At 37.5% G+C, this 26,766-nt stretch overlaps 1 protein-coding gene across 1 annotated transcript; it reads right to left on the bottom strand.

Annotated features, from left to right (window-relative positions):
- Positions 1-3,719: 3,719 nt before the first annotated feature.
- aclya (ATP citrate lyase a) lies at positions 3,720-26,295 on the bottom strand. The gene is made up of 28 exons (XM_079865728.1): positions 26,131-26,295; positions 21,959-22,140; positions 20,549-20,671; positions 19,781-19,843; positions 19,393-19,583; positions 17,278-17,357; positions 16,348-16,478; positions 15,421-15,539; positions 14,422-14,558; positions 13,692-13,753; positions 12,708-12,825; positions 12,445-12,599; positions 12,116-12,209; positions 10,266-10,407; positions 9,933-10,101; positions 9,712-9,816; positions 8,813-9,009; positions 8,620-8,701; positions 8,378-8,488; positions 8,131-8,258; positions 7,962-8,055; positions 7,715-7,869; positions 7,457-7,607; positions 7,228-7,371; positions 7,003-7,116; positions 6,079-6,161; positions 4,995-5,071; positions 3,720-4,828 (listed from the first exon to the last, which is right to left on the bottom strand). Exons 2-28 carry the CDS (start codon positions 22,115-22,117, stop codon positions 4,734-4,736), a joined length of 3,279 nt encoding a protein of 1,092 aa, XP_079721854.1. The 5' UTR covers positions 22,118-22,140; positions 26,131-26,295; the 3' UTR covers positions 3,720-4,733.
- Between the last annotated feature and the right edge of the window lie 471 nt (positions 26,296-26,766).

Raw genomic sequence — 26,766 nt, forward strand, 5'->3', positions numbered from 1 at the left:
GGTGCATTTCCAGCTATAGCTTTTGTTGTTCCCTGCAATGCCCGAGTTAGAAGATAAACCAGTCTATATCTTTAATTCGACCTGAATTGTATTCAAGTTATGGAATAAATTCTACTCAAACAATGCATTATAATGCACGCAGAATATGCAAAACAAGTAACCCAAATTTGTGTATTATTTTGCTATTTGATTCAGAGGATGCCTGGAACAAACTGCAGAGTATTAGTGATAGCCGAGCTTGTAGATCATGACTCGTTCAGGGCCGGTATCTCTGTATTTACTGCCAGTTCTGTGTGGTTAAAGTAACCATTTCGCCCATGTAAATATCATTTCATATCAGTTACTTAAAACTAGATTTTTACACTTTCTGAAGAAAATGTAAGGTTCTTGTCATAATCATGATGCCAAGTTGTGTTAAAAATGTTAAAAATGTCCAATGCAGCTGTAAGATGATGATGATGATGATGATGATATTCTGATATGGTTTGGGTCACTCCAGGACCCTCTGGAGTGACCCGAAAAGTAAAAGCACACATGTCCTCAATATGCCTCATGATTTGAGGTATCATTTATGTCCACCGCCAAAATGTGCAATTAAATATGTTTATTGTGGATGCTTTACATTTATTTCAAGAAATCTGAATCAGAGCTTGTGTACAAGTTTGAAAAACAGATTTTTGAAGCCTATGAATCTGACATTCTAATGGCTAAAAGGTGGCCTAAGAAAAATACAATTGGACAATTGGAAAGGAATTTACAATCCCTCTTCTTGTATTGTTTTATTAATTGGGAAATCATAGTTTTCTTAAAACCAGTGTATCTATTGTAGTAGTTCTGTTACAGGTAATGTCTGTACTTGGTATCTGAGAGGTGACTGCGGGTCTGACCCCATGTCAGGAATGCAGTAACAGCTTTTACTCATTTAGCCTGGCTTCCAGTCAGAGAATAAATATGTACTTGTTTTGTACTTAACTCATACAACCAAAATTAACCAAGGGTAATATTTTGTAAAAAGAGAATTGTCGGTTTGAACTTTATTCTTATGATAGCAGTATAAGACATGTAAAGACGACTGTGTCTAAGATCATGGCCAAAAATGTATCCACTGGCACATATGGATACTTAGCATGTGTAATTCTTTATATAGCACCATTGGTCACTATATGCTAAACTATGACAGTGAAGTTTCTATCAGTGCTCTATGTGGATATAGTTTTCATGTTATGTTCCATTGAAGTCTTGACAAAAACTCAGCCTAGAAGGGAAATTATATCGTCTATGTTTTATCGAAATATGCTTGCAGGGGTTGTTTATTATTCTTATGAGATGCATGTGACCATGCTAAAGGAACAGTCTCCAGGAAAAAGTCCCAGATGAGAAGAGTCCTTCCTGAATTTATGATTGAACTGTGATCCTTAGAACAAAGCATGTCAAAGATATTGTCTCATTTGCGTAAAGAACAGAATACCATTTTCGGATACTGCTATAATGATCTGTTCTGTTAACTTATAAGAACTTGTAAGACTCAACTGACTGGGGGGGGGGGGGGGGGGGGGGGGGGGGATGTAAAAACAAATATTGCATCACAATAAGTGTAATTGTGATTGTCAAAACATTTGGTAACTAAATAGAATTTTATGAAGTTTAGTGACAACATGTTACAATGTTTACATTGTACAATGACTGGTAGGATACAGTTTTTATTATTGCTTGACAAAAAATTCAAGATTTCAATTTCATTCTTGTGATTTGATTCCGATTTTGATTCAATATTGACTAATTTGGATACATGTTTATTTTAAATTTTATTTAAAAAAATAATATCACCTAATGCTGTAAACATATAGGGCCCAATCTGCTTAAAGGTTAAAAATAACAAATTAAATTAAATATAATGCAGTTTTTGTTATAATAACAATTATTTAATGACATAAGTAAAAATATAATAAATATGTAATATAGTGCTCAGCAAAATCTCCTCTCTAGTTATTTTTTTCTATTTACTTAATGCTATGGTCATTAAATGGCTTTCCTGAGGTAAATGTAACGTTATGTGACATAATTGTTCTCCTGCTGTTATATTGACCTCTTTCCGTGGTTGAAAAACACTAATTGGTCGATATTATGTATACTTTCGGTAAGTTGTACTGCATCTTTAAATAAAAAAGTAACAGATGATCGGTTCACGTGCACTTGAACTGAGGCGCTCAGCGATCTGTCACGTCACATTTACAAGCGCCAAACGTATTTTTGTCTGAATTTCGTAATAAAATTGACGGAATCTAAGAGCTGAGAATTAGTTTAATATTAAAAGTACCTCTTTGCTCCGCAATTTTTCTGTGCGTGAGAAAATGGATGTGTGGCGTGAGAGCGTGTGAAAAGTGTCAATTGCGTGAGTCTCACGCTCAATGCGTGAGAGTTGGCAGCCCTGCTTCTGAAGTATTAAGTTTGCAGGCACAGCACTTCAGCATCCACTCCCTCACAGCTCAGTTAGCATGCTAGGTGTCTATACAAACCCTAGGGTTCATAGTATCTATCCTTGGCCAGTCTCTGAACTTATTTTGGGATTGTCCTGGGCTAGATTCAGGGTGCTCATCACACTAGCAGCCTAAGATAGTTGCAGGTTGTCAGTGTACCCTGATACTGTGACATGCAAGGACAGATGCACTGTTTGCATGTCTCACACTGCTTTAACCACATTCACCCTCCTGATCTTGCATGATACAGCACTCAAACCTTTACTGGCATTGACTTTTTATAGTGGTATAGGATAACAATGCAGATAGGTTTTATTGCTAATCTATGTTTGATTATTATTATTAAATAATGCATTTTAAAACAGCGTTTTGCAGGCAGACCAGTACTAGTCACAGTGTAACATTGCTAACTTGCAAGGATTGGTCTACTTATGCTGTTCCATATCTAATCAACTAAGTTAACTTTTAAAAACCTTGTACTTAGAAGAAGACAGGTCTTCACAATGCATCATGTTGCAGCCATGACTGTAATATCTGATGATCATGTTGCTGCACAGACCGTAGTATCAGATAATGAAATCCTAGTAAACTCATGCTGGCATTGGTGACTGGTGCAATCCTGGGTTCCTCTGACTCCGCGGCGGTCATCTCAACTCAACTCACCTCACAGTTTTACAACCTACAGCAGCCAGTTTACAACCCCCTAATTGAGTCTAACAGGACTTAAGACGACACAATTATGGCAGTGTTAATTTAAGGCACATAACTTATCTTGTATATTCTGACAGAGTCAGAAGTTAAAACGCTTTGTGCTTTGGAGGAAATCAGACATACGAAAACCAATGTTTCACTAAGAATTACAGCAGGGTTAAAAGTATCAGAGCACTTTGAAAATCAGTCCCCTCTCTCCCTTCCTTTCTAAATCAAAGTTTTAGAATGAAAGGATAAAATATAAATAAAAATGTGGTTACATTTAAATGAGATATAGTTAAAACTTAATAAAAAATAAATAACACTCAAAATAGTATTTACTTGTACAGTTTACCTGTATACTATTTTCATTTCAATGTTTCTTTTCTGGAAAATCCGTATTTCAAACAGCATTGATGGAGGTCTGGAATAAGTGGACCATTTTGTTTTTCTGCGAGGCCAGAGCACCAGCATTTGTGCATTAGCACACTGCCATCTAGTGAGCATTGCTTTTCAACAACAAGTCATCACCACCAAAGTTCATAAAGTAAATGGTCTTTGATATCTTTATTAATTTTTATAATTACTACAAGAAAAAAAATACATAACAAATGCATCTGCTTTAAAACAAATTAAGGTTATTGGTCATCACAGATGAGATTGGATGTAATGAAAAAAAGTATATTGAATATATGTGATTAATTTTATTTTTAACCAGCTAATTTAAGCAAATATCAGACACTGAACAGCTTCATCCGATCTTCATACTGCTGCACTGGCAGATGGACTGTAAACATTGTGAACTTTATGGCACGCTGTACGTTTACAAATAACATTGATGGCCAAAGTATCAGGTTAAACTGTATATATATATATATATTAGTTTTAAAAAATAACAACTTACAACTTAGTTGATCTGACATTTAAGACAATTAAGCCTTATAAACACACATGAAGCTATTGCTCGCTGTTATGCGCAGTGGATTACTGCACTGTGTTAATTATAGACGTCATATTGACAGCATACTAATCGAAATATTTTTTTTTTTAAAATCACAATCTAACTATTGGGACACTTGAGTCTGCCAATGTCATTCTTTAAATGCTTCTTCAAAAGTTCAGTTTAAGGTCATGGCTGCTTGGAAAACAAATTATGCTGGGAAGATTCCAGCAACCAGGCATTTTAGTTCCCTTTTGTAGGCACACTGACGTGACAAGCAGATTTACGTGTTGCAGACATACATGAGATGTTTACTACAGAGATATGGAATGTGTTAGGGTGTTTTTCACAGTTTTAAAATGGCTTTGCAATCAATACTGGGCAATAAGGCTAATGACAGGTTACAACTACAGTTTATAGCAGGACAGTAACTCAGTTTTACACCCTCACATTTTCACAAGATCACAAAACATCAAAACAGAGAAAAAAAAAACGCAAAAAAAAAAAAAAAACGAAATAAAAATGTAACACACAGCTGGAGGAGTGTATATACACATTTACACAGACACACACAAACTTCTTTTGACTTCATAGCATACAGGTTCAGCGAGATCTGGATTCTGTCATTACATGGTCATGTGTTCCGGAAGTACATAAGAAATATCATCCCAAGGATGGCGGTACAAACCCTGCTTCAACCGCTTCTGGTCCAGATAATGACCTGCATAAAAAGAGATAAGGTTGTTTAAATTACATTACTTCATAACAGACACGTCAGAGATAGATAGATAGAGATAGATAGATAGATAGAGAGATAGAGAGATATAGATAGAGAGAGATAGAGATAGAGATAGAGAGAGAGAGATCTCTCACACACACACACAAACCTATGAATCCCATGCTGCGTCCCAACACAAAGATTCCATTCAGTGCTCCGATTTCCACAAACTCATCTGCCTCATCGCTGTGCAAGAGAAAGAAAGTGCATGAAAGATCAGTCTTATCTTTACGACTATTTACATGAACACTTTTCTTCACTAGTATTATTATTGTTATCTAAAACTATTGAAAATCATTTTCGTTTATTGAAATAGAAGTAAGTTTATTTTCTAAAATTAACTAAAAATAGTTAAATAGAAATATTAAAAAACTACTAAAAAAGACAAAAGCACATACAATTACTGAGGCATTTTCAACACCTGGCTTGTTTTGAGTGTTTGTTTCCCGTTTAAGCATATAGGAACATGGCAATCGCGCTCGGATACGCACCAAAACAATCATTCTGAGATCGCCTGAACGAGGTGGTCTCGTCCCAATTGAAAACGAACTCAACAAACCAAGCAGTTTCAATTCATAACGGGAAATGTCATATAAAAAGCAGCGGTGTCTGATTCTGTAAGTGAGCACATTATGAACACAGTTGAAAACCAAACTTCATCTCATTATAAGAGATGAAAACCTCTTCATCTTATAATGTTGTTTAATTGCTATTTTATTCAGAAGAAGCCTCCAATCCAGCTCTAACTGCATTATAAATGATATAACTGCATATATATTATGTTATATTTATACACATGTTAATAATTTTTAAATCTAATTAAATATATATAATTTATCAGTTAGAGCAGGAATGACGGCTACATTCGTGTTGCGTGTGTCACGACAGCTACAGATAAAACCACAATAAGCATGTGACTTTCAATAAACACATTTTGGTAGGCTTTGAACTGTTGCCTTGTGAAAGATAACCGAATCAAGAAAAAGAAATGCAACACTGTAACAAATGAAGTCCCTGTTTCGGAACAAAGCAAACAATATACAGGTCTGAACCACCCTTAAATGAAAGTAAAAAAAAAAAAAAAAAAGAAGCAAATTGAATTTTTTTTATTTATCAATAATATAATAGTATATAAATAATACAAAAATAACTCTATTCTTTTACACAAGACGTTTTACTCCTGTTTTACTGACCGAGTGAAGCCGCCACAGTTCCTCAGCAGATCCACAAATGCCACTCCAATGAAACCATCAACATTCAGGATAAGGTTTGGTTTCTGATAGAAAGAGAGATTTTATGAGATTAAAAAAACAATAACACAAAACGCTATACTTGAATTTTCATCACGTCACAAACAACATTCAATTACTACATTTATTCATATGTTTTTATCAAAAGCAGATTATCATCTCATGTTGTTCTGTGTTTTTCCTTGTTTTCCTTGTACAGCTGCGGTTCACATTTGCAGTTGTTCTGTGAATTTTCACTGTCAAAATCTAGCCATTTCAATAGGAATCCATGCATTCGGGAATTTTGTGAGGGCTCGACTCGAGTCACTGACTGCGTTTACATGGACCCTAATAATCTGTTTGTAATCAGACAAGAAAAAAAAAAAAAAAAAGTCGATCAGGGTTGAATTGGCCAAATCCGATTTAAATTTCCGTCGGATTATAAATGGTGGTTTAAACCTTTTCTAATCCGTTCGATAGGACATGTAAACACTTGATCGATCGGATTGAAAATTTAAACTGGAAAGTTCTGTGCGTGTGATAAAACAGAAATGACAAAATGGCGCACGGTGCACGGAACGAGCTGTTGTAGTTGAATATAGTGTCATAAATGACTGTCGTGTCATTCTTAAATTCTCCTTCCACTCAGGACAATTTTGTCCCATCAGTCCTTGCTTCGGACTCTCGTCCACAGACGACTTATTTTGGACGAGGGGAGGGGCATTTTACAGATTAATATATAAAAGCAGCACGATTTGATTTGATTTGAAGCTTGTGACATACAACTGCGCACATCCACCCGATGGGTTTATTTAGTGTTCATGTAAACACGATGTTGCGATTGACTGTTAATACCAGGTGTAAACGAGATCCAAAACACATTTGTACCTTTGAGGTGGTGATCTTCTCCACCTCCAGAGCATAGTCCAGCAGCTGAGTGGCAGGAAAATGCTGTTTCACAAAGTCTTTGAGGATCTGCACCCGCATGTCAGGATTATTGATCTGAAAATGAATCAATCAAGCATGAAAAGCAGTGTGAAATTGACCCATTTGCAATATAACACGTTTGCGAACATTTTAGATTTGTGTGTGTGTGTGTGTTGGTGTACTTACCGATTTTACCCTGTGTCCGATGCCCATAATGAGTTTGCCGTCTTTCTTCATTTTGTTGACAAACTCCATAGGCAGCATGCCACTGTCGAACGCCTTACTGAACTGCTTAGCAGCTGCGTCCAGGGCACCTCCAAAACGGTCCCCCTGAACACAAACAGAACCAGTGATGAAACAGATGCTCTTCTGATGCTAAACAGACTGTATGTGGAAAAGTCTTTCGTTTCCGTACAATGGTCAGGAGTCCCGAGGTGAGGCTGGAGATCAGGTCTTTGCCAGCACGTGCACACACGATGGTGTTATGAGCTCCAGACACAGCAGGGCCGTGATCCGCCGTCACCATCAGACACATCTCGATGAACTGACATGCATAGCGCGGCAGCCTGCAATACGCACATGAAAATCATTTAGGACCGAGTAATTATGTGAGGTACTGGTGGTAAAGAGTGAAAGAAATCTGGCAGTTTTCAAAACAAAGAGTGAAACACACCTCCTCTGAAACCAGAGCAGGCCGAGGGTGCCGCCCAGCCCGATCTCAGACTTAAAGACCTCAGTAATAGGCATGCCGGCGTAAATGAGCTCTTGCCCTCTCTCATCACAGATACTCGTCATGAAGGACGCAGGCTTGCGGATCAGACCCAGCTCCTACAGAGAGAAGGGCATACAAATGACTATAAACCACCAGGCGAGACTCTAAGTGAGTATTTGTCATCCAAACGTATAATCTTCATACTCACGCGTGCCCAGGAATAATCCATCGGCACTGTGGGCGGAGGAACCTCTTTAGCAGGCACGATCACACCCTTGGCTACTAGATTATCATACACAGATCTATAGGATACACAAATATGTGGTTACAGAAGGCCAGTTTAAGTTGTTAAATTCATAAGTAGACACAGGACATACTTGATGAGTTCTCCTAGCTCATCAAAGCTCTTGGGCACAAATGCTCCTGCCTCTTCCAGAGATTGGTTTTTAGCCACTGCAGTCTCAGACGCCTGGTTAGCACAAGCTCCAGCGTGGCCAAACTGGACCTACAAAGTCAGGTTAGAGTCAGTTAATTCAGCCATTAACAATTGAAAGAGGTTTGAACACATTATACTCAATGCAAATGCTCAATACAGTATGTCTAATATCACTGGGTCATTAACACCTCAGAGGAGAACAGGGTGGCACAGGTTCCGATGCACCAAGAGACCACAGGTTTGGTGATCCTGCCTTCTTTAATGCCGTTGCAAATCTTGTACTCTTCATTTCCTCCAATCTGTAAGTGAAGAGAAGACCCATGAGTGTCATATTGCAGCCAGGCTCTGAGTTATATAGTGACAGTAAACTCTTATTATGTTTACAAGGGAGGAAGAATGGTGTAAGTGGCTGAATAAATGGCACACTCACCTCTCCAAGCACAACGATCATCTTGACTCCTGGTGTGTCTTGATACCTCAACACGTGATCCATAAACACAGAGCCTGGATACCTGCAGGAAAGACATAAGCCGAAGGTTTAAACTCTCACGCAAATTGTTAAACTGATGCAATGCATCAAACTATATTTAGTATCAAAGAGATGTTGACTTGAACACACACACCTGTCTCCTCCGATGGCAACTCCTTCATAAACTCCATCTGTAGTGCGTGAGATGATGTTGTTGAGCTCATTGGACATTCCACCAGAGCGGGAGACGTAGGCCACGCTGCCCGGCCTGTACAGCTTAGACGCCAGGATGTTATCCAGCATCCCACCCGTATTACCAATCTTAAAACAGCCTGGTTTAATACCGCCGACCTACAGCATACATAAATTATTATTATTATTATTACTACTATTACTAATACCATAAAAAAATCTATTTTTTGTTTTATCTTATAAAGTAGTATTATTACTACCACTACTACTAATGATACTACTACTACTACTACTACTACTAATAATAATCATTTTATATTCATTGTAGAATAAAAAAAGTTTCTGTAAAATAAAAAAATCTGTATTTTTATTAAAAAATGTGTAGAATAAATATATATTTTACATTATGAATTACCATTATTAGTCATTTAATGACCAATCAAGTCATAAATTATATATAAAATCTAATATTTATATAACTACTACTACTACTAATAATAATAATAATAATAATAAACAAATCTAATTTTATATGCATTGTAGAATTAATAAAAAAAAAAAAATTTCTATTATTATATAACAACAACACAAATTTATAAATCATTTTTCCAATTGAGGAATTTTTTTTTGCCACACACATACACACATACACATACACATACACATACACATATACACATACACATATACACATATACACATATACACATATACACATATACACATATACACATATACACATATACACATACACACATATACACATATACACATACACACATACACACATACACATACACATATACACATACACATATACACATATACACATATACACATACACACAGTTTAGAGTCATACCGTTGCAGGTCCAATGATAGTGACTCCCTTTTCATCTGCCATTTTGATGATCTTTCGAGTCAAAGCCTCCGGGATACCTTCAGCTATGATCGCTATAGTGCGAATCTGTATATAAAAAACACAAACAATCAGACCACATTGGTTTGTGAACATGTAAGGATTAGTCCACTGCTCAGCACAGCCATTTGCATATATACAGTCAGCTGATGCTGATCTCAGACCTGTGGGTACTGCATGGTCTCTATAGTGCTGTCATAGGCAGAGCGGAGGGAGGCAAAACTGATGAGCACATCCACTTCTGGATGTTTCTTCATTGCATCAGCCATGTTCTTATAGACCGGCAGCAGGATCTCCTTATGGCCCCAGTAAAACTTCTGCTTATGGTCTCCACTGATTAAAACAGAAATAATGTGTATTAACATTAGAAATAGATATGGGGTTAAGTGACATTGTTGAATAGAAATTCACTCAAATACAAGGTTTCCACCACTAGATATCACTCTATAATGACAGCCGTTCCAAACTAGGGTTTTAAATGCATTCATAAGACTCACGTGAAGGGGTAAACCATGGCTGCTACTGACGGCTCCTGACGTGAGCACACATAATCGAAGTCCAGCATGCCCTGCACCGCACGTGTCTGCATCCCCCACACTATGGACTTGGTGTGGTTACTGAACAGAGTGGTGCTTTTGGCTATAGAGATAAAGACAGGAGGACAAAGAGAAGAGAGAAAGAAGAAAAAAAACATTACAGTGCATCTGAGAGTATAACAGAAGGGAATGCTTTCAATACAGTGTCATTTCTTATCAACTAAATGTTCTGAGAAAACATCATGAACGTACAGAATATAAGCATAATGTGGGCTTTATAATACAAAATTAATCTGAACATGGCAGCATGTGTTAAAATTTTAAATAAGACATTTTAGGGCCATTTGAAGACCTGAGACTGTGCCATCCAGATTTTACACGCCAGAAGCCACTGAACTTATTTAAAGGGATAGTTCACTTTTGGGTGAACTATCCCTTTAAATAAAATCTAGAAAATCAATGTAGAAATTAACAGAACACACTGTGACCCAAGAAAACAAAGGCCATGGTGATGGATTTTTAATAGATAAAATAGTAAACTATCTTTTAAACTAACCATGATTCTAACAATTCTAACATCTAAACCTTTTTAAGTCTAACATTCTAACACTTTGGACAGAATGTACCAAAAAGTTCTGTTCTTTGCCTATTTGTGTTATGGACAATTCTCAAGTGCTGACCATGACAAAATAAAAAATATACTGTCTGTATTATGTCATGATATATTGAGTAATCAGCTGAACTCTCAACCCCCTTTACAATGTTTTTTGATGAGTCGAGATATTTTTGCTTATGCCAGTAATAGAAGGTAAAAAGGTGGGGGCTTGCTTTACCAATTGAACCAATCATATTGATAGAAGGTGACGTGAGTTAAGTCATTAGTTAGTCACGATGATCTTATTTGTTGTGTCTGTCTTTATCCTATAAAACCTGATGTATTCCTGTTTACTGGTGGGATTCTTTTTGAAATTTGTCTGAGATCCTCCGGCCGTGCTTCTTCTTGGGGGAGATTCTCTGAGAACTGCTCGGGAACTCTTCCGGCCGTGATTAAAGCATTTGAAGGACATTTGCTGAAGTCTGTCTGTTTATTATTGCTGCGCAGCAAGTTAGTTAGGGGAACAAGCTAGGGATTACTGACTCGGCCGACGTAGACCGTTAGAGTATAAATATTATTGGACAGGGACGTCGACTGTAGACGAGACCCAGAGAAACTAACGTCGACTGTAGACGTTCGGGGATGTCGATTGTAGACGAGACCCAAGTAGACTTAGGTCAGGTGCGAAATAGAGAAAAAAAATCTACCACACCATCAATGATCAATAAAAAGTTTAGTTTATTAGAAGTAATAAGCATATAATAATATGCTAAGATGTAGGCCATTTACAGCAATGTAGCAACTTGCCACATTAATTCAGGATGTGCGGCCAGAGTTTACAATGAATGTGTTTACAACAGCTTTGAACATAGGCCCGCCACTTAGAAGTGAGAGGCAGAACAATCCATTTTATTATCGAAAGGTGTGTTTGACCTGAAGTGGCGCTGCCCAGATCGATTGGTGTATGACATCAAAGTACTGCGAGAGAGATTCAAAAGCATGCAGAACTGTCTGCTCTCTAATCACTCTCACAGTACTTTGATGTCATACACCGATCGGTCTGGGCAGCACCACTTCAGGTCGAACACACCTTTTGTGTCCATGACTGTTTAAAATCCTCCTAACATGGGTCTGTAGGGGGTGCACCAGCCTACCATAAATCTATTCAGTTACTGTGATTGCCTGCTTGTGAGAGTGTGGTCAAATTTGCACTAACCTGCAGGAAGTCCAGCACGAGTCTTTTGAGCTGATGAGTTTTCTGCTCCAGTTTTGACCTCAGAAAAAGAGGCTGATCTGGAGGACGCGGGAGTCTGGGAGCGGGAGAGAGAGGATAGTAGTAAGAAAGATAATTATTTATTGGTCATAATGTGATTTACGGTAACACTTAGGGGCACAAACAGCATATTAAGATGTGATCTCTAAAACCAGTGAAGAAAGACTCAACAGAAAACTTTACTGAAAGCCCTGAATCATCGAATGACATCCTTGAGGCTATGAGAGGTTTTTAATGCAAGCACACTGAAAGTAAGACAAATAATCACTCACCGTGGTTCCACCGCTAGCGTTGAGAAGAAAGTTAGCAGTGTGGGCGGCACCACGAGGCTGTGTGGCGATTGGCCTGTGACCTAGTGCCATCCCAACAATAGCGGTCATGTGGGTCTCAGTGCCAAAAACATGAATGGGGATACCGGTGGTCTTTCCTGCGCACACACACACATAGACAGACACACACACAAAAGACATTAACATGAGATCAAGAACAGAACTGTTGATTTTTTTATACACAACGCGCACATGAACAAACTCACCAACTTCCCCCATCACTCTTAAACCTTCCTGGTAGTTTGGGCCACCACGACGGACAAATACAGTGACCTCATGCTCTTTCAGAGGGTCCTGGTAATCTTTGATAGCCCTGACGATACCCTGGTATATATAGACAAACAGACAAACAAACACATTATGGGTGTGGGTTACAATATTGAATGAATGACTGAGTGAATGAGGCACTTATATAGCACTTTCATATGTACTACTGTACACCCAAAGCGCTTTACAATCCAGTCAGGGGATCTCTCCTCAACCACCACCAGTGTCCAGCATCCACTTGGATGATGCGACGGAAAGCCACAGTACAATGGTGTCAGTGCACTCAACACACACCAGCTACAGGTGGAGAGGAGAGAGAGTGATAGAGCCAATTCAGTGGATGGGGATTATTAGGAGGCCATGATTGGCAAGGGCCAATGGGTGGAATGGCTCGATGGTGTTTTAAGCCCCCAATGGCTCCTTAGAGGCAGCTAACCCTACCCTCAACCTTAAACCTACCCATCCCCTCGCTGCCTGGAAGGTGATGTTGGGGGCATAAAACACCAAAGACCGGGTGGAATGTGGCCAAGAAGTGCCATGGGATTTTTAATGACCACAGAAAGTCTGTGGGACGTTTAACGTCTCATCTGAAGGACGGTACTCTTTGACAATATAATGTCCCCATCACTTTACTGGGGCGTTATGACCCACACAGACCACAGGGTGAGCACTCCCTGCTGGCCTCACTAACACCTCTTCAAGCAGCAACCTGGTTTTCCAATGATGTCTCCCATCCAAGTACTAACCAGGCTCAGCCCTGCTTAGCTTCAGTGGGCAACCAGTCTTGGGCTACAGGGTGACATGCCTGTTTGCATATCATATATATTCATATTCTGCTAATGCTAATGCAATAATATTCATATTCTGCTAACACAAATAGATAGCAAAAATGCACAATAGCGTGAGGGACTCTCAGATCTAACCTTGAATGTTGCTGCTACGTTAGTGAAGTTGGCAATGCTGCCTCCAATGATCAGGACTTTACCTACACAAGAGAAACGAATGGTGACACATGGGATACCGCAAATACATGAAACTTCTTTAACATACAGATTACAGAATGTTTCAGGAAACATTTATCACATGCCCTGGAATACAATCATGGTCTTAATTTTAATCAAACACAGTATATAATATATAGTAATTACCTTTTTTACGTTCTGGTTGAAAAAAAGAGATTTTTTAAGACTTAAAGGGATAGTTCACCCAAAAATTATAATTCTGACATCATTATGGAAGTCAATGGCTACCATCAACTGTTTGGTTACCAATATCCTTCAACAAAAATATCTTCTTTTGTATTCAGCAGAAGACAGAAACTCATACAGGTTTGGAGCAACATTAGGGTGAGTAAATGATTGACAATGTTCATTTTTGGGTGAACTATCCATTTAAGATTGCTAACACAAGTTAGTCTATCACTAAAAATACTTTTTATTTTCTTATAGAAGGAGAGTTGAAGTCTGAGTGTGGGACAACCCCCCCAAAAATGTAATTCTTTCAAGTGAACAACTTTAACATGATAAAATCGGAAATGATTAAAGACAACCTTTAGACAAGAAATGATGTTAAAAAAACACTTTAAAAAAATCATTCTAATCAGTGAAAGACTAATAAAGAAGCAGTTGGACAACAAGATTATAATGAACGTACCATCAGGGTGTTTCTCACGGGTCATGAGGGAGAGGATTGTCTTAGCATAATCATATGTTTGTTGCTCACTAGGAGCTCCCGAATACTCGCCGTAATTGGCCAGTTCATTGACACCACCCAGGTCACAAATTGTATCACTATGAGTGAGGAAAATTATAATAGGTTAACCTGTTGGCTAATAGACACAGACAGACACAAAAACGCATAACATCAAACATGTGAAGTTAAATGTAATGTCAAAAATATTTATCAGGGAGATCCCAATTAAATCCCAAAATTGCAGAGCAAATAGAGCAAGTCAAATTATCCAGTAAATCTAGCATGGGTTTTATTAGTTTTTTTGTGAGCATAAATAAGAAAACATTTGGTTTCTTGATCTTCCACTCTCAGAGGACAGCACATACACATCCTAATTAGTCTTTCTCGCTCTATCTGCTCCCTCCATCCAGAGAGAAGGACAGATGCAGTAGTGAAACATAAACCTCCAGATAATAGTTATCAAGCATGGATGGGTAATGTCATTTAGCTCTCAGCATCTGGCTCAGACAGGTATCTGCTTCATCTCTCAGACCATGAAGCACAAGAGTTCTGCTCATTATACCAGCATTTCCCTTCTAACTGTCTCGAACTATAATTTTGCTATTCCAAGCTACTCTATTAAGATTTAGGATGAATATTTTGTCTGCATGACTTTTTATCTTCTGTGGAACACAAAAGATTATATTTTGACCAATGTCTTGGTGTTTTTTTTTTTGTCCAAACAATACAGTAAAAAAAGTAAATGGTGTCCAATGTTGTTTTGGACCCCATTGACTTTGTGTGGGCAAATGTGTTTTCAAAATTTCTTTTGTGTTCTGAAGAAGAAAGTTATACAGATTGAGAATGCCATTTTTGGATGAAATATCACTTTCAATTTAAGCAATTAACACTGAGATTTATCCATACGTGATCCATTTGCATCAATATGCAAACTGGACTTAACTCTTGAGTGACAGGTACCTGTACACAACAGAAGCTCCGCCCCCTGCCACCATGGTCCAGATCCGTCCACGAGGGTTCAGGAGAGTGAGCTTGAGGCTGGCGCCACTCTTAGCATCTAGATCAGCTATGTATGCCTCCTACAGGAAGGTTATAAAAAGGCTTTTATCCTGTACTTTTTTGTTAATTCCCATATAGCTGGGTTTGGTTACATCATTTGGTTAAAAAAAATCAACATGTAACATGAACATGTCAGTTCAGCATAAGTGGATATACTAAGCAAATGCCATAATGAAGCAAATAATTTGCTCATAAATGACAAAAAAGCAGAAACTTCATGAAATGGCTTGAGGACAGTGTTGGCAAAATATTTAATGAAGCAAAGACTCTTCTCTGTTCAACTCATATGAACCAATTATAGCAGCACATTAAACAGAAAGGTAACACATTGTACCTAAAGTTATTTATTAATAAGCCAACTTGGTTTTTTTGTTGTTGTTTTTTCAGCTAAACCAGTCTGTTATAACAGCTATTGTCTCTGTGTGTGTGAGACCAATTAAAGCAGCCTTCTGTCAGATAAACATAGCGTCAATACATCCTGCCAACAGTGACAAAGAGCGGGAGACACACCACTATCTCCCTGCAATGACTCGTCACTGTCTGTGTGGGGAGTTTGAACGCCATTAATGATTTATGAAAGACTGCTACCAATTAATTATTAAATCATATTCTTAAGAAGAAGTGAAAGTAAGCAAATGCAGCAGAATACGAGAAGTACAAGCTTCCGATTGATGAATCGACAAAAACAAATTTATAAAGGCAAGCGATTCCTTCCTGTTCCCTGTTGGGCTTATAGATTAACTCATAAAAAATAATGTTTAGATGGCAACTGAATCACTGAAAATCTACAATTCTATGCAACAAAATACATGTGACAAGTATTGTTACCTCAGGATAGGCCTCTCTGCCGAAGGGAGGGGGAAACTCCACATCACCCCACTTGGCTTTACACAAGTAATCGGCTGTGGCATCGATTTTAGCAGCCATGTCCAGCACATACACTCCATCCTTAGTGACCACTGACAGAGAAAAAGAGAGCATTTGTTCTTACCAGCTTGAACTTCATAAACTGATTGCACTTTGCGTTTCTTGCCTGCCTTAGGCAATAAAGAATTTGAATGAATTTAAATCTCACAGTTACTGAATGCTTTGGGTTGTGTTGTAGATATGTGATGTTGAGGTGATGGCATGCGTTTTCAGCCACATCCAAGTGTGGCAATATTTTGATATTTATTGGTATATATAATTCTTGAGTCATGCATTCTTTTGGTTTAAAGAAAATGTAAAACTTGTGCAGACAGAGCATATTTTCTAACAGGCCGAGAAGTAGACTTTTCACATGTGCAATGATAAAAATGTGATTTATATAGAAAAATCACAAACAGGAACATCAAAGGAAGTTAGAAATTCAGTTCATAACACAGAAACAGATGCCATAGGGCACAAGGGATTATTAATTAGCGCACTGTGAAACATCTCTAGTCACCATCAAACAGCATCCATGTTAATTAACTAGCAATCTATCGCCTTCATTTTCTCAAAATATTCAGATTTTTATTTATTTTTTGACACCAAGTTGGATCAGAGTTCGGCCTTTAGTAATGAAAGAAAATAAGCGTAAAATATTTTTAACATAAGACTTGTTCTTAGTCATAAGAACATAATGAGCAAGTAGAACTTTTACTGCCTCAAAAAAGAACTGGAAGTGGTTTGTCTTTGGTCTCCATAGAGCGAACCAACTGTGCCAAGACATTGGGAAGAACTGAATCAGAAGTCTGGCTGACAGCTGAGGTGGGGTGGGCTGCTTTTGTGACTTACCAAGAGGGTTGATCTCCAAGTATGTAAAGAATAAGTCTTCATAAAGGTTGAACAATCCCACCAGGAAACTAGTCAACATCCTGCAGAGACAAAAAAAATAATAATAAAAAATACCTCCATGTAATATTCAATTATTAGAATATTATTGTTACATTAAATACTGTGAACATGTTAAACTGACACAAAGTAGTTTAGTTTAGTTCAACACCACAAAATCTCATCACTGACTTAACACACCCAAAATAAGTATGGATTTGTGGTTTAATGACTGTCATTTAAAACTCAAATAAATTAACAAACAAATGGAAGTACAGAAAGTCTGAAATTAAGCTCTTTTTTTTTTACTCCATTGGCACTTGTTTAAATGATTTTAGATGTACTAATGTTCAAAAGTTTGGGGTCAGTAAGAATTTCTAAAAAGTTTTAGAAAGAAATCTCTTATGCTTACCAAGGCTGCATTCATTTGATCAAATTCATTAAAACCTGCAATACTGTGAAATATTACTACAATTTAAAATAATCTTTTTTAATTTTAATATATTTTAAAGTTGCATTTATTCCTGTGGTGGCAAAGCTAAACTTTCTTATTATTATCAATGTTAAAAACAGCTGTGCTGCTTACTTTTTTTGTGGAAACTTTTGATACATTTATATCAGGATTCTTTGATGAAAAAAAAGTTCAAAAGAACATACATTTATAATGATTTCTGTTTCAAATAAATTCTTTACTGTCACTACTGATCAATTTAATGCTTCCTTGCTGAATAAATTCATATCTTTAAAAAAAAAACCTGACCCTAAACCTTTGACAGATTAATAACTTTTTTTTGGTAATACAGACTGAATTGATGTGATATTGCAAGCAAAACAAATTGAAAACAGAAATTGACTGGAAACAGTAACAACACTCAATTTAATGACAGAATCTGTAACCAAAACAGCTGGTGTTTGGAGTAACGAGGGAAAATAAAGGGAGACATGAGGGAGGAGAGAGAGTGAGAGAATCATCAGTCATCCACCTCATAAAAAAAAAAAAAGAAAAAGAAAACTGTGACGGCCCATAGTCCAGAGAACACAAATTATACACGAGAAACGACGAGGAGACAGAATAGCTGGAGGAAGAGGGAGGGCCTCGCGGGATGCCAGTAAATGTACTTGGTGAAGATGACAAAAGAGAGATTTAGGAGGAAAACATTATCCTTCATGCCACAATATTTGAGAAAGGGAGTTGTGTGCCATTTTTCAAGCTGTAATTTTTTTTCTAAGAGTGTTGTATGCATGACTGACTGAGAAGAGGATGAGTAAAAACAGATGGATGAATCGAAAGTGAGGTGTGGATATCAGCCAATGCTGCCAAACGATCTCCCCGTCAATCTCAATGTCAGCCAAGACGGTGAGGCCAGCCAGAACGAGATGTCAAAGCATGTGTGTGCGCGTGTGCCATCAAAAAGACAGACAGGGTTTATAGACGTGAACTGAATAATACTGGAGGGTGGGTGGACACGGGGAAAGAGGAAAGAGGAAAGATCTCATTTGTGTAATGGATCAAAGTGCCCTCAGCTCCTGCCAGCACAGCTGAGAGCACCTCATTTGATTGTTTTTCCTCCCTTCCCCTTCCTCTTCCACTCTCTCATTTTTGTTCACGGTTCTCCTGATATGCATGTACCAGGAGGACCAAGAATTGCCTGCAGCCTCTTGTGTTCAGCGATACAGAGGGGGCCTTTAAGAGGGTTTTGAGGTAATTAAATGATGCTTTTATTTCCCCAAGAGTGGTCTTTACAAGGAAGCTAAATCAACATAAAAAATAAAGAGGAGTGTTTACAGACTTTGTTGATTGTCTGATAAAATAAAATAAAGTAGACCGCCATATTTAAACTTATTTAATGACAAAAACATAGAAAATGTAGAGTAAACACCTCAGCACAACAAAAAAAGGCTAAATAAACTATCCAAAAAACTATAGATGACTATAGTGAGAGACTATACATTTAACCCCCACTACAATTTTGGGAGAAAATCAGTGCAGTCCTGCTGAATGGAATTAAACATGGTAAAATGTATTCATATTCATTCGATATGTTCTATTTATGTATTTGATCTGACTGTCTGACTCACTCTTTCTTATCTGCAGCGGCGTGTGTGAGGAGCTGACTCTTGACTGCGTCCGCACTGATCTTCTCATCCACTCCCACGAGGAGCTTCATGGCTTTAGAGTCCACGTCACCCACGTCCACACCGCCCTCATGATGGAAGAGCACGTAATCGCCTTCACGTGTGGCATAGATGCACACATAAAACTCCTCCTCCTGAGGGAAAGTCACAATTGAACAATGTTACCTCTCTCTTTCTAAATTTTAATCCATTAACATACATAATAATAGATATTAAAACCATGCAAATAATATAACCCCTACTATAAAAAAATATATATATAATACATATAATAAAATAATATAATTTTGATACAATACATTATTATTATTATTATTAAAGACAGGCTCACCTGCTTGTGGGCTACAAAGGGCTCAATCAGGAAGTTCTTGAGAATGCCTTTAGCCTTCCCCACCTGAGAGACAGAGAGATTTTAAAATCTTATGCTTGTATATCAGGCTTTTCCTTAAGGGATTAAACATCAGAAACTGTTTTTCATCAGGAGAAGCTTTTAGATTCAGACCGAAAGCAAACAATGAAAAGAGATTTATGTAAGAGGCAGAAGAAAAGGAGGCCAGGGATGGGGAGGAGGAGGTAGAGAAGAGGAGAGCAAGTGTTCAGACAGTATAAAGGCTTGTGCTGTGCACCAGTGATTGCACTTCAGTGTTTAGAGACTCCCTGAGAAAAGTGAAAGATTTGACAAGCAGAGCTGCAAGCCAAACACACACACACATACACACACACACACACACACCAATCTCATTTGTCCTGCAGTCACAACAGTGGGCCAAAAGGCCAGTTGATATAAATCAGCTAGAGAGAAAGAGGAAGGCGAGGTGACATTTCAAAGAGAGGGAGAGAAAAATAAAGGGATGACAAGGTGGGACAAACAATGAAACGCTCCCTTGAAAGTGGGAGAGTCAACAGGGGCTATGACCAGTCTAGCAGATGAAAGACAGAAAAATATTACAATATTAAAATTATCATATAAAAAATATATATAACGCAAATGTATGTCTTTCTCTCAGCAAAAACGTTTTTGTTGATGTATGCAGGGGCATGATATATGATATATTGGGATGCAAAAACTGCATGAGGCAGTGTTGGTATCTGTCCTTACCGCTGTCTCCTTCATAAGACGGGGTTTGATCCATTCCTTCACACCCTTCAGATCCAGGTTCACACCCACCAGTCCCAGTTTCCCTCTGCGCTTGATCAGCTGATCTGGCTTAACGACTAACCGCTGGACAGAAACATCAAATACTGATTATAACTTACAAAGTCATGCTGCCAATATTATTGCAAAACAACAATGAATGGAAAATACACAAATGTTACAATCTGTGACAAAATCCAAGGCTGAAGTGAAATGGACAATAAGATCTAAACAGTAAGTTTAAAAAATTATTTTTTTATAAATAAATCCTAAAAACTCAACCACACAACACATCAAAATAAAAACCACTCTAATTTTCAATGTGGTCGCAAACAGAAGGCAGGAGGACGATAAATGAAATTTGAGATCTATATGTGACTTCCTAATGAAACCGTTCTCTATAGCGGTCTCGGTCCGGGAGACGGAGAGACATGAGTCATATCTAATATGATTTTACCCTCTGGGCTCCTCCATAAAGGTGATTAGAGTGCTTTTTCAGCAGAAACTGTCCCTGTACTGTCATTTGAGAAATTCTGCTATGCTCACTTTAGCTGCTTTAATTGACCTGCTAGTGAAGTAGCATACTAATGACTGCCATCCTCTCCGTCCAACATCCTCAATGTCTCTCTATATGATTTCTTTTACCCCTCATGCTGAGCCCTCAACAGAACTGCCCTGCATAAAGGTCTCAGAAGTCTAATTAGAAGTGTTGGCAATAGTAAGACTTCACATGATTCTTGAATCATTTGGAGAAACTACTCAAGACTATTCTACGACAAGAACAATCATTGTAACAGTTGCATTATATTTTTATTGCAATAAAATACTATGTACATTTCCTAATGCATGTTAATATTTTTAAATATATAATTATAATATAAACATTTATAATACAATTGAATTAAGATTTAATTGAATTCATAATATAATAATTATAATATAACAATATTTAGGATATGATCTAATTTTAGAAAAACTCACTCAAATTAATTGCATAATATGATGATTTAAAAAAAAAAAAAAAATTTTTTTTTGCTGAGAACCCTCCCCCCAACACCCTCCCAAATGAAGATTCAAAGACATTGCATTATTGTGGCAAACAAGTAAACCATTGAATAGAGATTAAAACCAAGTCACTTATTATGGTCCAAGAGCACACAGTGTTTGTAAATCTGTCTGAGACAGACACACAGAACGAGTCCTCTAATTCTACCTGCACTATTTTATAATTTTTGGCCTTTGTACAAGTGCCTCATGTTCATTAATCATGAGGTCTCTGATCATTGAGTTGCACCACATGACCGTATCAGTTTCATCTCAAGCCCAAATGTGATCCCATTCCCAGGTCAGTTACTTCCAACAGCTCTGTCTTACCTCCGTCAGAAGCCAGGGGTGATCCTGAGCCAGTCGCTCCCAGTCAGTTTCTGCTGTCACATTAGCATAGCGGAAGCGGTTCTGTACGGCGGCTGTAGTGCAAATGTGTTTGTAAAGGAATTCCTTCCCTGTCTGCTCGGAGATGGCTTTGGCTGACATGGTGCTAGACGACTAAAAAAGCTCTGCAGAGAAAGACACACAGCAACTCATTAACCATCAGCCACTTGAGACCAATAAATGAGCAGCAACCTTTCAAACTGCTTTACGAACCAGCAGCGGGTATGCATGTCTGATCAGTGCAATGAATAAATCAATAGAAAGACTAATAAGGCTAAATAAATAAATCAACAAAAAGTAATTCAAATAAATAAGGCTAAATAAACACACACACATATATACAGTTTCTGCTAGATTTACTTATGTTAGGTTGGTATGTCAATAATTTGTATATTGCATTTTAAATACATGGCTTTACAATAATTGCTTTGTCCGTTTCGCTTTTTCCAGGAAACTGACCAGGAACTTGAGTGGCTAAGTAAAACTAACACATTCAGATAGCACATCTACATAGCATCCTGCTGAAACAAACGTAACATTTACAAATATTCTGTAGAATTTGTCATTTTTGCAGGCATTTTCTCTTATGCTGGATTACATTTGACTTTGTCACACAGTTCATCTGCTGGTCTCTCTCTTTTTACCTTTTCCTGAATTAGGGAAGGCAGCTAAAAATAGGCTCGATGCTCACCCTGATTTGATTAGACATGGACTTCGTGCTGTGCCATAAGACAAGAGCAACCATTGCAGTCTGACTGACACACAACAGAAGCACAATCAGGTACAACTGCACTAATCAACTAAGCTTTCTTAAACCAAAAGAAAAGAAAAAACATCCAGACAGGCATACAGTAGAGTATGAGGTAGACAATATTGTATGACACTGTCCTTATAACCAATTTCACCAAATCTTATGGCACACAACACCTTTATGAGGTAGAAATTATTATTCCCATTCTCTCAGTCAACAGTGCCAAGCAGTGAAAACTCTCATACATGAGTGCATTTGTGATTGGCAGGCTAAAGTCCCATTCAATGACATCACAGTCGCCTGTCTGAACCCTGTCAGGACGTGCAGTAGAACGAAAGTGCCAAGCTGTCAGCGGGGTCAACACAACCCGTTTTTGTTTAAAAAAAAGACAAGATAAACCAGTTGACAGAGAATGACAAGCGGGGCCAAATATCTCAATCTGCATTTAGCACTATACTGGCTAAAACAACACAGACAACATAAACTAATGCTGCAAAAATTATTACACGACCATTCAAAAGATTTTTGGCCATGTGCGTCATAAGAAATTACTAGTTTAACAACTTTAAATTTAGCAATGCATTAAATTGATCAAAAGTTAAAGACATTTACAACATTAGACAAGATTTCTGTTTCAAATAAATTATGTTCTTTTGAACATTATATTCAAAGAATGTAACATTGTTTCAGCAAAAATATGAAGCATCACAGCTGTTTTCAACATTGATAATAGTGCTAAATGTTTCTTGAACATCAAATCATCAATTCTGAATGATCATGTGACACTGAAGACTGGAGTAATGATGCTGAAAATTCAGCTTTGATATCACAGGAATAAATTACTTTAGAAAATATATTAAAAGTAAAACATAGTTCTTTGAAAATTTTAATATTTCACAATATTACTGTTTTTATTTTTATCAAATAAGCCTTGGTGAGTATAAGCGACTTCTTTTAAAACGATTTAATAAATCTTACAGACTCCAAACTTTTGTATGGTAGTGTATGTGATATTCTGAATTAATTTTTTAACAGATAATAACATATTTTCCATATAAGCATCAGCAGCTATATGTTCATTGCAAGATCAAAGGGTCTTTAAACAAACAAACAAAAAAACAATAAAAAAATAGGCTTCTCACAACATTACAAAAAAACTTAATAAGGAATGCTCTAAATAAGAATGACATTTTATCTTCTTTATGCACCTTGATAAAAGTCTAACTGTTTCTAAAGCTCCCCTTCTGTAATGAGAATTAATGTGGATGCATGTGGCGAGGAGAACAGAGCGTTCAGTTAGTAGACAGTCAGGTCCTTGACCCAAACAATTTACTAATGAAGAGAGAGGACCACTCCACCCCCAACATCCTCCCTGCACATCTCCCATCCAGCTCACTGGAGTGCTGTAAATGAACGTACAGACTGAGAAGAAAGCAACGCATTTAAAGCCAAAAAAACTAAACCACAACATCTTACAACACCCAACTTCTTACTCACACACATACATTGAAAATATTTAATGTGCAGCTTTTAAAATGAAATAACCAAATAGAGACAAAGCCGGTATATTACGGAGCAAAGTTATATTATATAGAGTTCTATGCAATTACATTTTTCTGATAGTTGCTGTAATCTGAGGTCTACAGTCACATCTCCTAAAAAATAGACTGAAAAAATAAACACTAAATCTCCAGTAACTTCCTATTAGCCAATTTCATCAAAACAAGAAAGTACTGTATGATTCTGACAGCTTACAATCACTGACAAAGATCCCATATTTATTAATTACAGTTTTAGGACAATAAGTGCAGTAACAGTGATGGTTTCTGTGGTACATTTTCGTAAGATGGATGAGCAAGAGAAAAACTGGCAGTGTATCTCTAGATTCAGTAGATAGTCTCCACTACAGCAACTGATGGGTCATGTTCTTTCCTATATTACTGAGAGCGCTGCGGAGGATTGATTTTACTGCACGCAGAATCACATCACCAGTGCCCTGATCTGATCCCGTTTACAATGGCGCGGTCAGATGGTAATGCCTTTCTGTAAGTGCAGGCCAGTTCCATCATGCACACCAGCTCATACTGCAATGCACAGCTGGTTAAGGGGTCGCACATCACACTAGTAGTGATGCAGCTGATTTATAACTGCGTTTCCCTCACTCACGAAACAGCAGCAGTATCATTCATCACATAGGAAGGATGTGGGGAGAAGGGGGAGTCACACTAAAGATATTGATCTTACTATCCCTCCACACAAATCCAACACACGTCTGATCCAAATATTTGTATTAGACAGTTCAATTTGAATAACACTAAAGAAATTGCAATATCAAATCTAAAGTTTATGACTGGCGTTATTTCTATCCTGATTGATCTACTACTCATCTAAAGCGTAACGGATCCTCCTTACTTAAGCTCAAGCTTATATAATGCTTTATTCAAATTCAGATTCACTTTAATTTACTTTTATTAAATGCCACACTACAGCAATCCCTTTAAACATTTATTCTTATAAAACTAATCAGTATGTTAGTTGTTACTAATATTTTTTTAATTGCTAGCGAGCAATCCATTCGAGACTCAATTTCACTAGTAGCAATTCATTAATTAAATTACTTATTCCTTTGGTACTAGTCACTATACTAACGGAATAGTTATTTAGTGCTACAGGGATAGTGACTAGCAGCAAGAGAATAAGTACTAGGATTTAATGCATAAGTACTAGTGACTAATTGATTAGTCATAACTGCAGTATGCACTAATGACTAATTGAATAGATACCATTTACGAATAGAATTAGTAACAGTGTGCATGTACTAAAATATAATAGTAACTTAACTTACATAGTAACATATGATACTAGTACTAGTACAATTATAGATACTAGTACTTTTAAGGAATATATGTTTAAACGGCTTGCCATAACCTGATAAACATCTCTAGACTACAATTAACTAAAGGAAATGAACATTTGTTTTAATTCTTCTTGTGTGCTGCATTTGTTTATTTGGTTTTTCAAGAATATAACATGCACCTGACACTTCCGTATTCGTGAAAGGTGTTAACACAGCCCTTCATTCGTTCATTTAAATGACAGGTAGAGACCAGTAGAACCTGTCTCCTTACGGCTCTGACTGATATATTCATGATGAAAATAACAATAAATGTAGATAAGCTACGCGAAGGCTCGTCAACACTGATCTCTACAGCGTTTTGAGCAAAAAGAGCTGTGTCACTGTTGGTTTTATATTCTGTTTCATACATTTCGCTAACGCTACATTTACTCCCAAATGAAAGACTGCTTTCAGTAGTCAGTGTTTATATTACTAGTTCATGTTACCTTGATGTTTTAAGCCACTTACCGGTCTATGTAAGATTAAGGATAGCAAGTTGTCTCCTTTCAGGGATTTCCTACTGTACGAAGTCTCTCTGAGTGTGTTGACAGTCGAGATATGGTTGCAGGAGGAGACACTTATCCTCCAGACAGCGTGGCTGCTCGCTCCCTCCCTCTCTATCCTTTCAGCCGTTCCTGTTTTCTCTACGCCGACATCTGACGATGGCCTTGGCTGATTTCTTCTGCCTCTGATTGGCTCTCACCATCCGCCGTGATTCGAGGCCGCGCCCGCTTGAACAGTGAACTATTCATCGGACCAGGGCTTGATTGGCTAAATCCGAGCCGCTCGGCCAATCAGACTGCACCATCAGGCGTTTAGCAACGCGCCTCAATGAACCCCAGTAAGGAGAGAAAATGACCCGAATGTGCAATGTGGACTTGAGTTTTGAAAGTGAGGATTTCTAAAATTAGTTGTCACAATCATTTCTATTTTGCCAGACAACTAAACAAGCATAGCTAGTAATTGCGTCATAGTCCACGCAGAGTCTGGCCACATATTCAGGTCATACTACATTAATTATATTATTTAATTTATAATTACTTAGCCTAACTATGGATTAGCAAGAAGAATGGCACTTAAAATATTACAACAGATAAAGCAAAC

Source organism: Squalius cephalus (genome assembly GCF_949319135.1).
Source record: "Squalius cephalus genome assembly, chromosome: 1".
Lineage (NCBI taxonomy): Eukaryota > Metazoa > Chordata > Actinopteri > Cypriniformes > Leuciscidae > Squalius > Squalius cephalus.

Excerpts from the sequence above, each read along its gene's own strand:
- aclya (XM_079865728.1), bottom strand. The coding sequence starts at position 22,117 with ATGTCAGCCAAAGCCATCTCCGAGCAGACAGGGAAGGAATTCCTTTAC. Across the intron at positions 7,870-7,961 it reads TGGATTATTCCTGGGCACGC|GAGCTGGGTCTGATCCGCAA; the intron begins GTGAGTATGAAG and ends TTCTCTCTGTAG. Across the intron at positions 6,162-7,002 it reads AGAAGATCACCACCTCAAAG|AAACCAAACCTTATCCTGAA; the intron begins GTACAAATGTGT and ends TCTTTCTATCAG.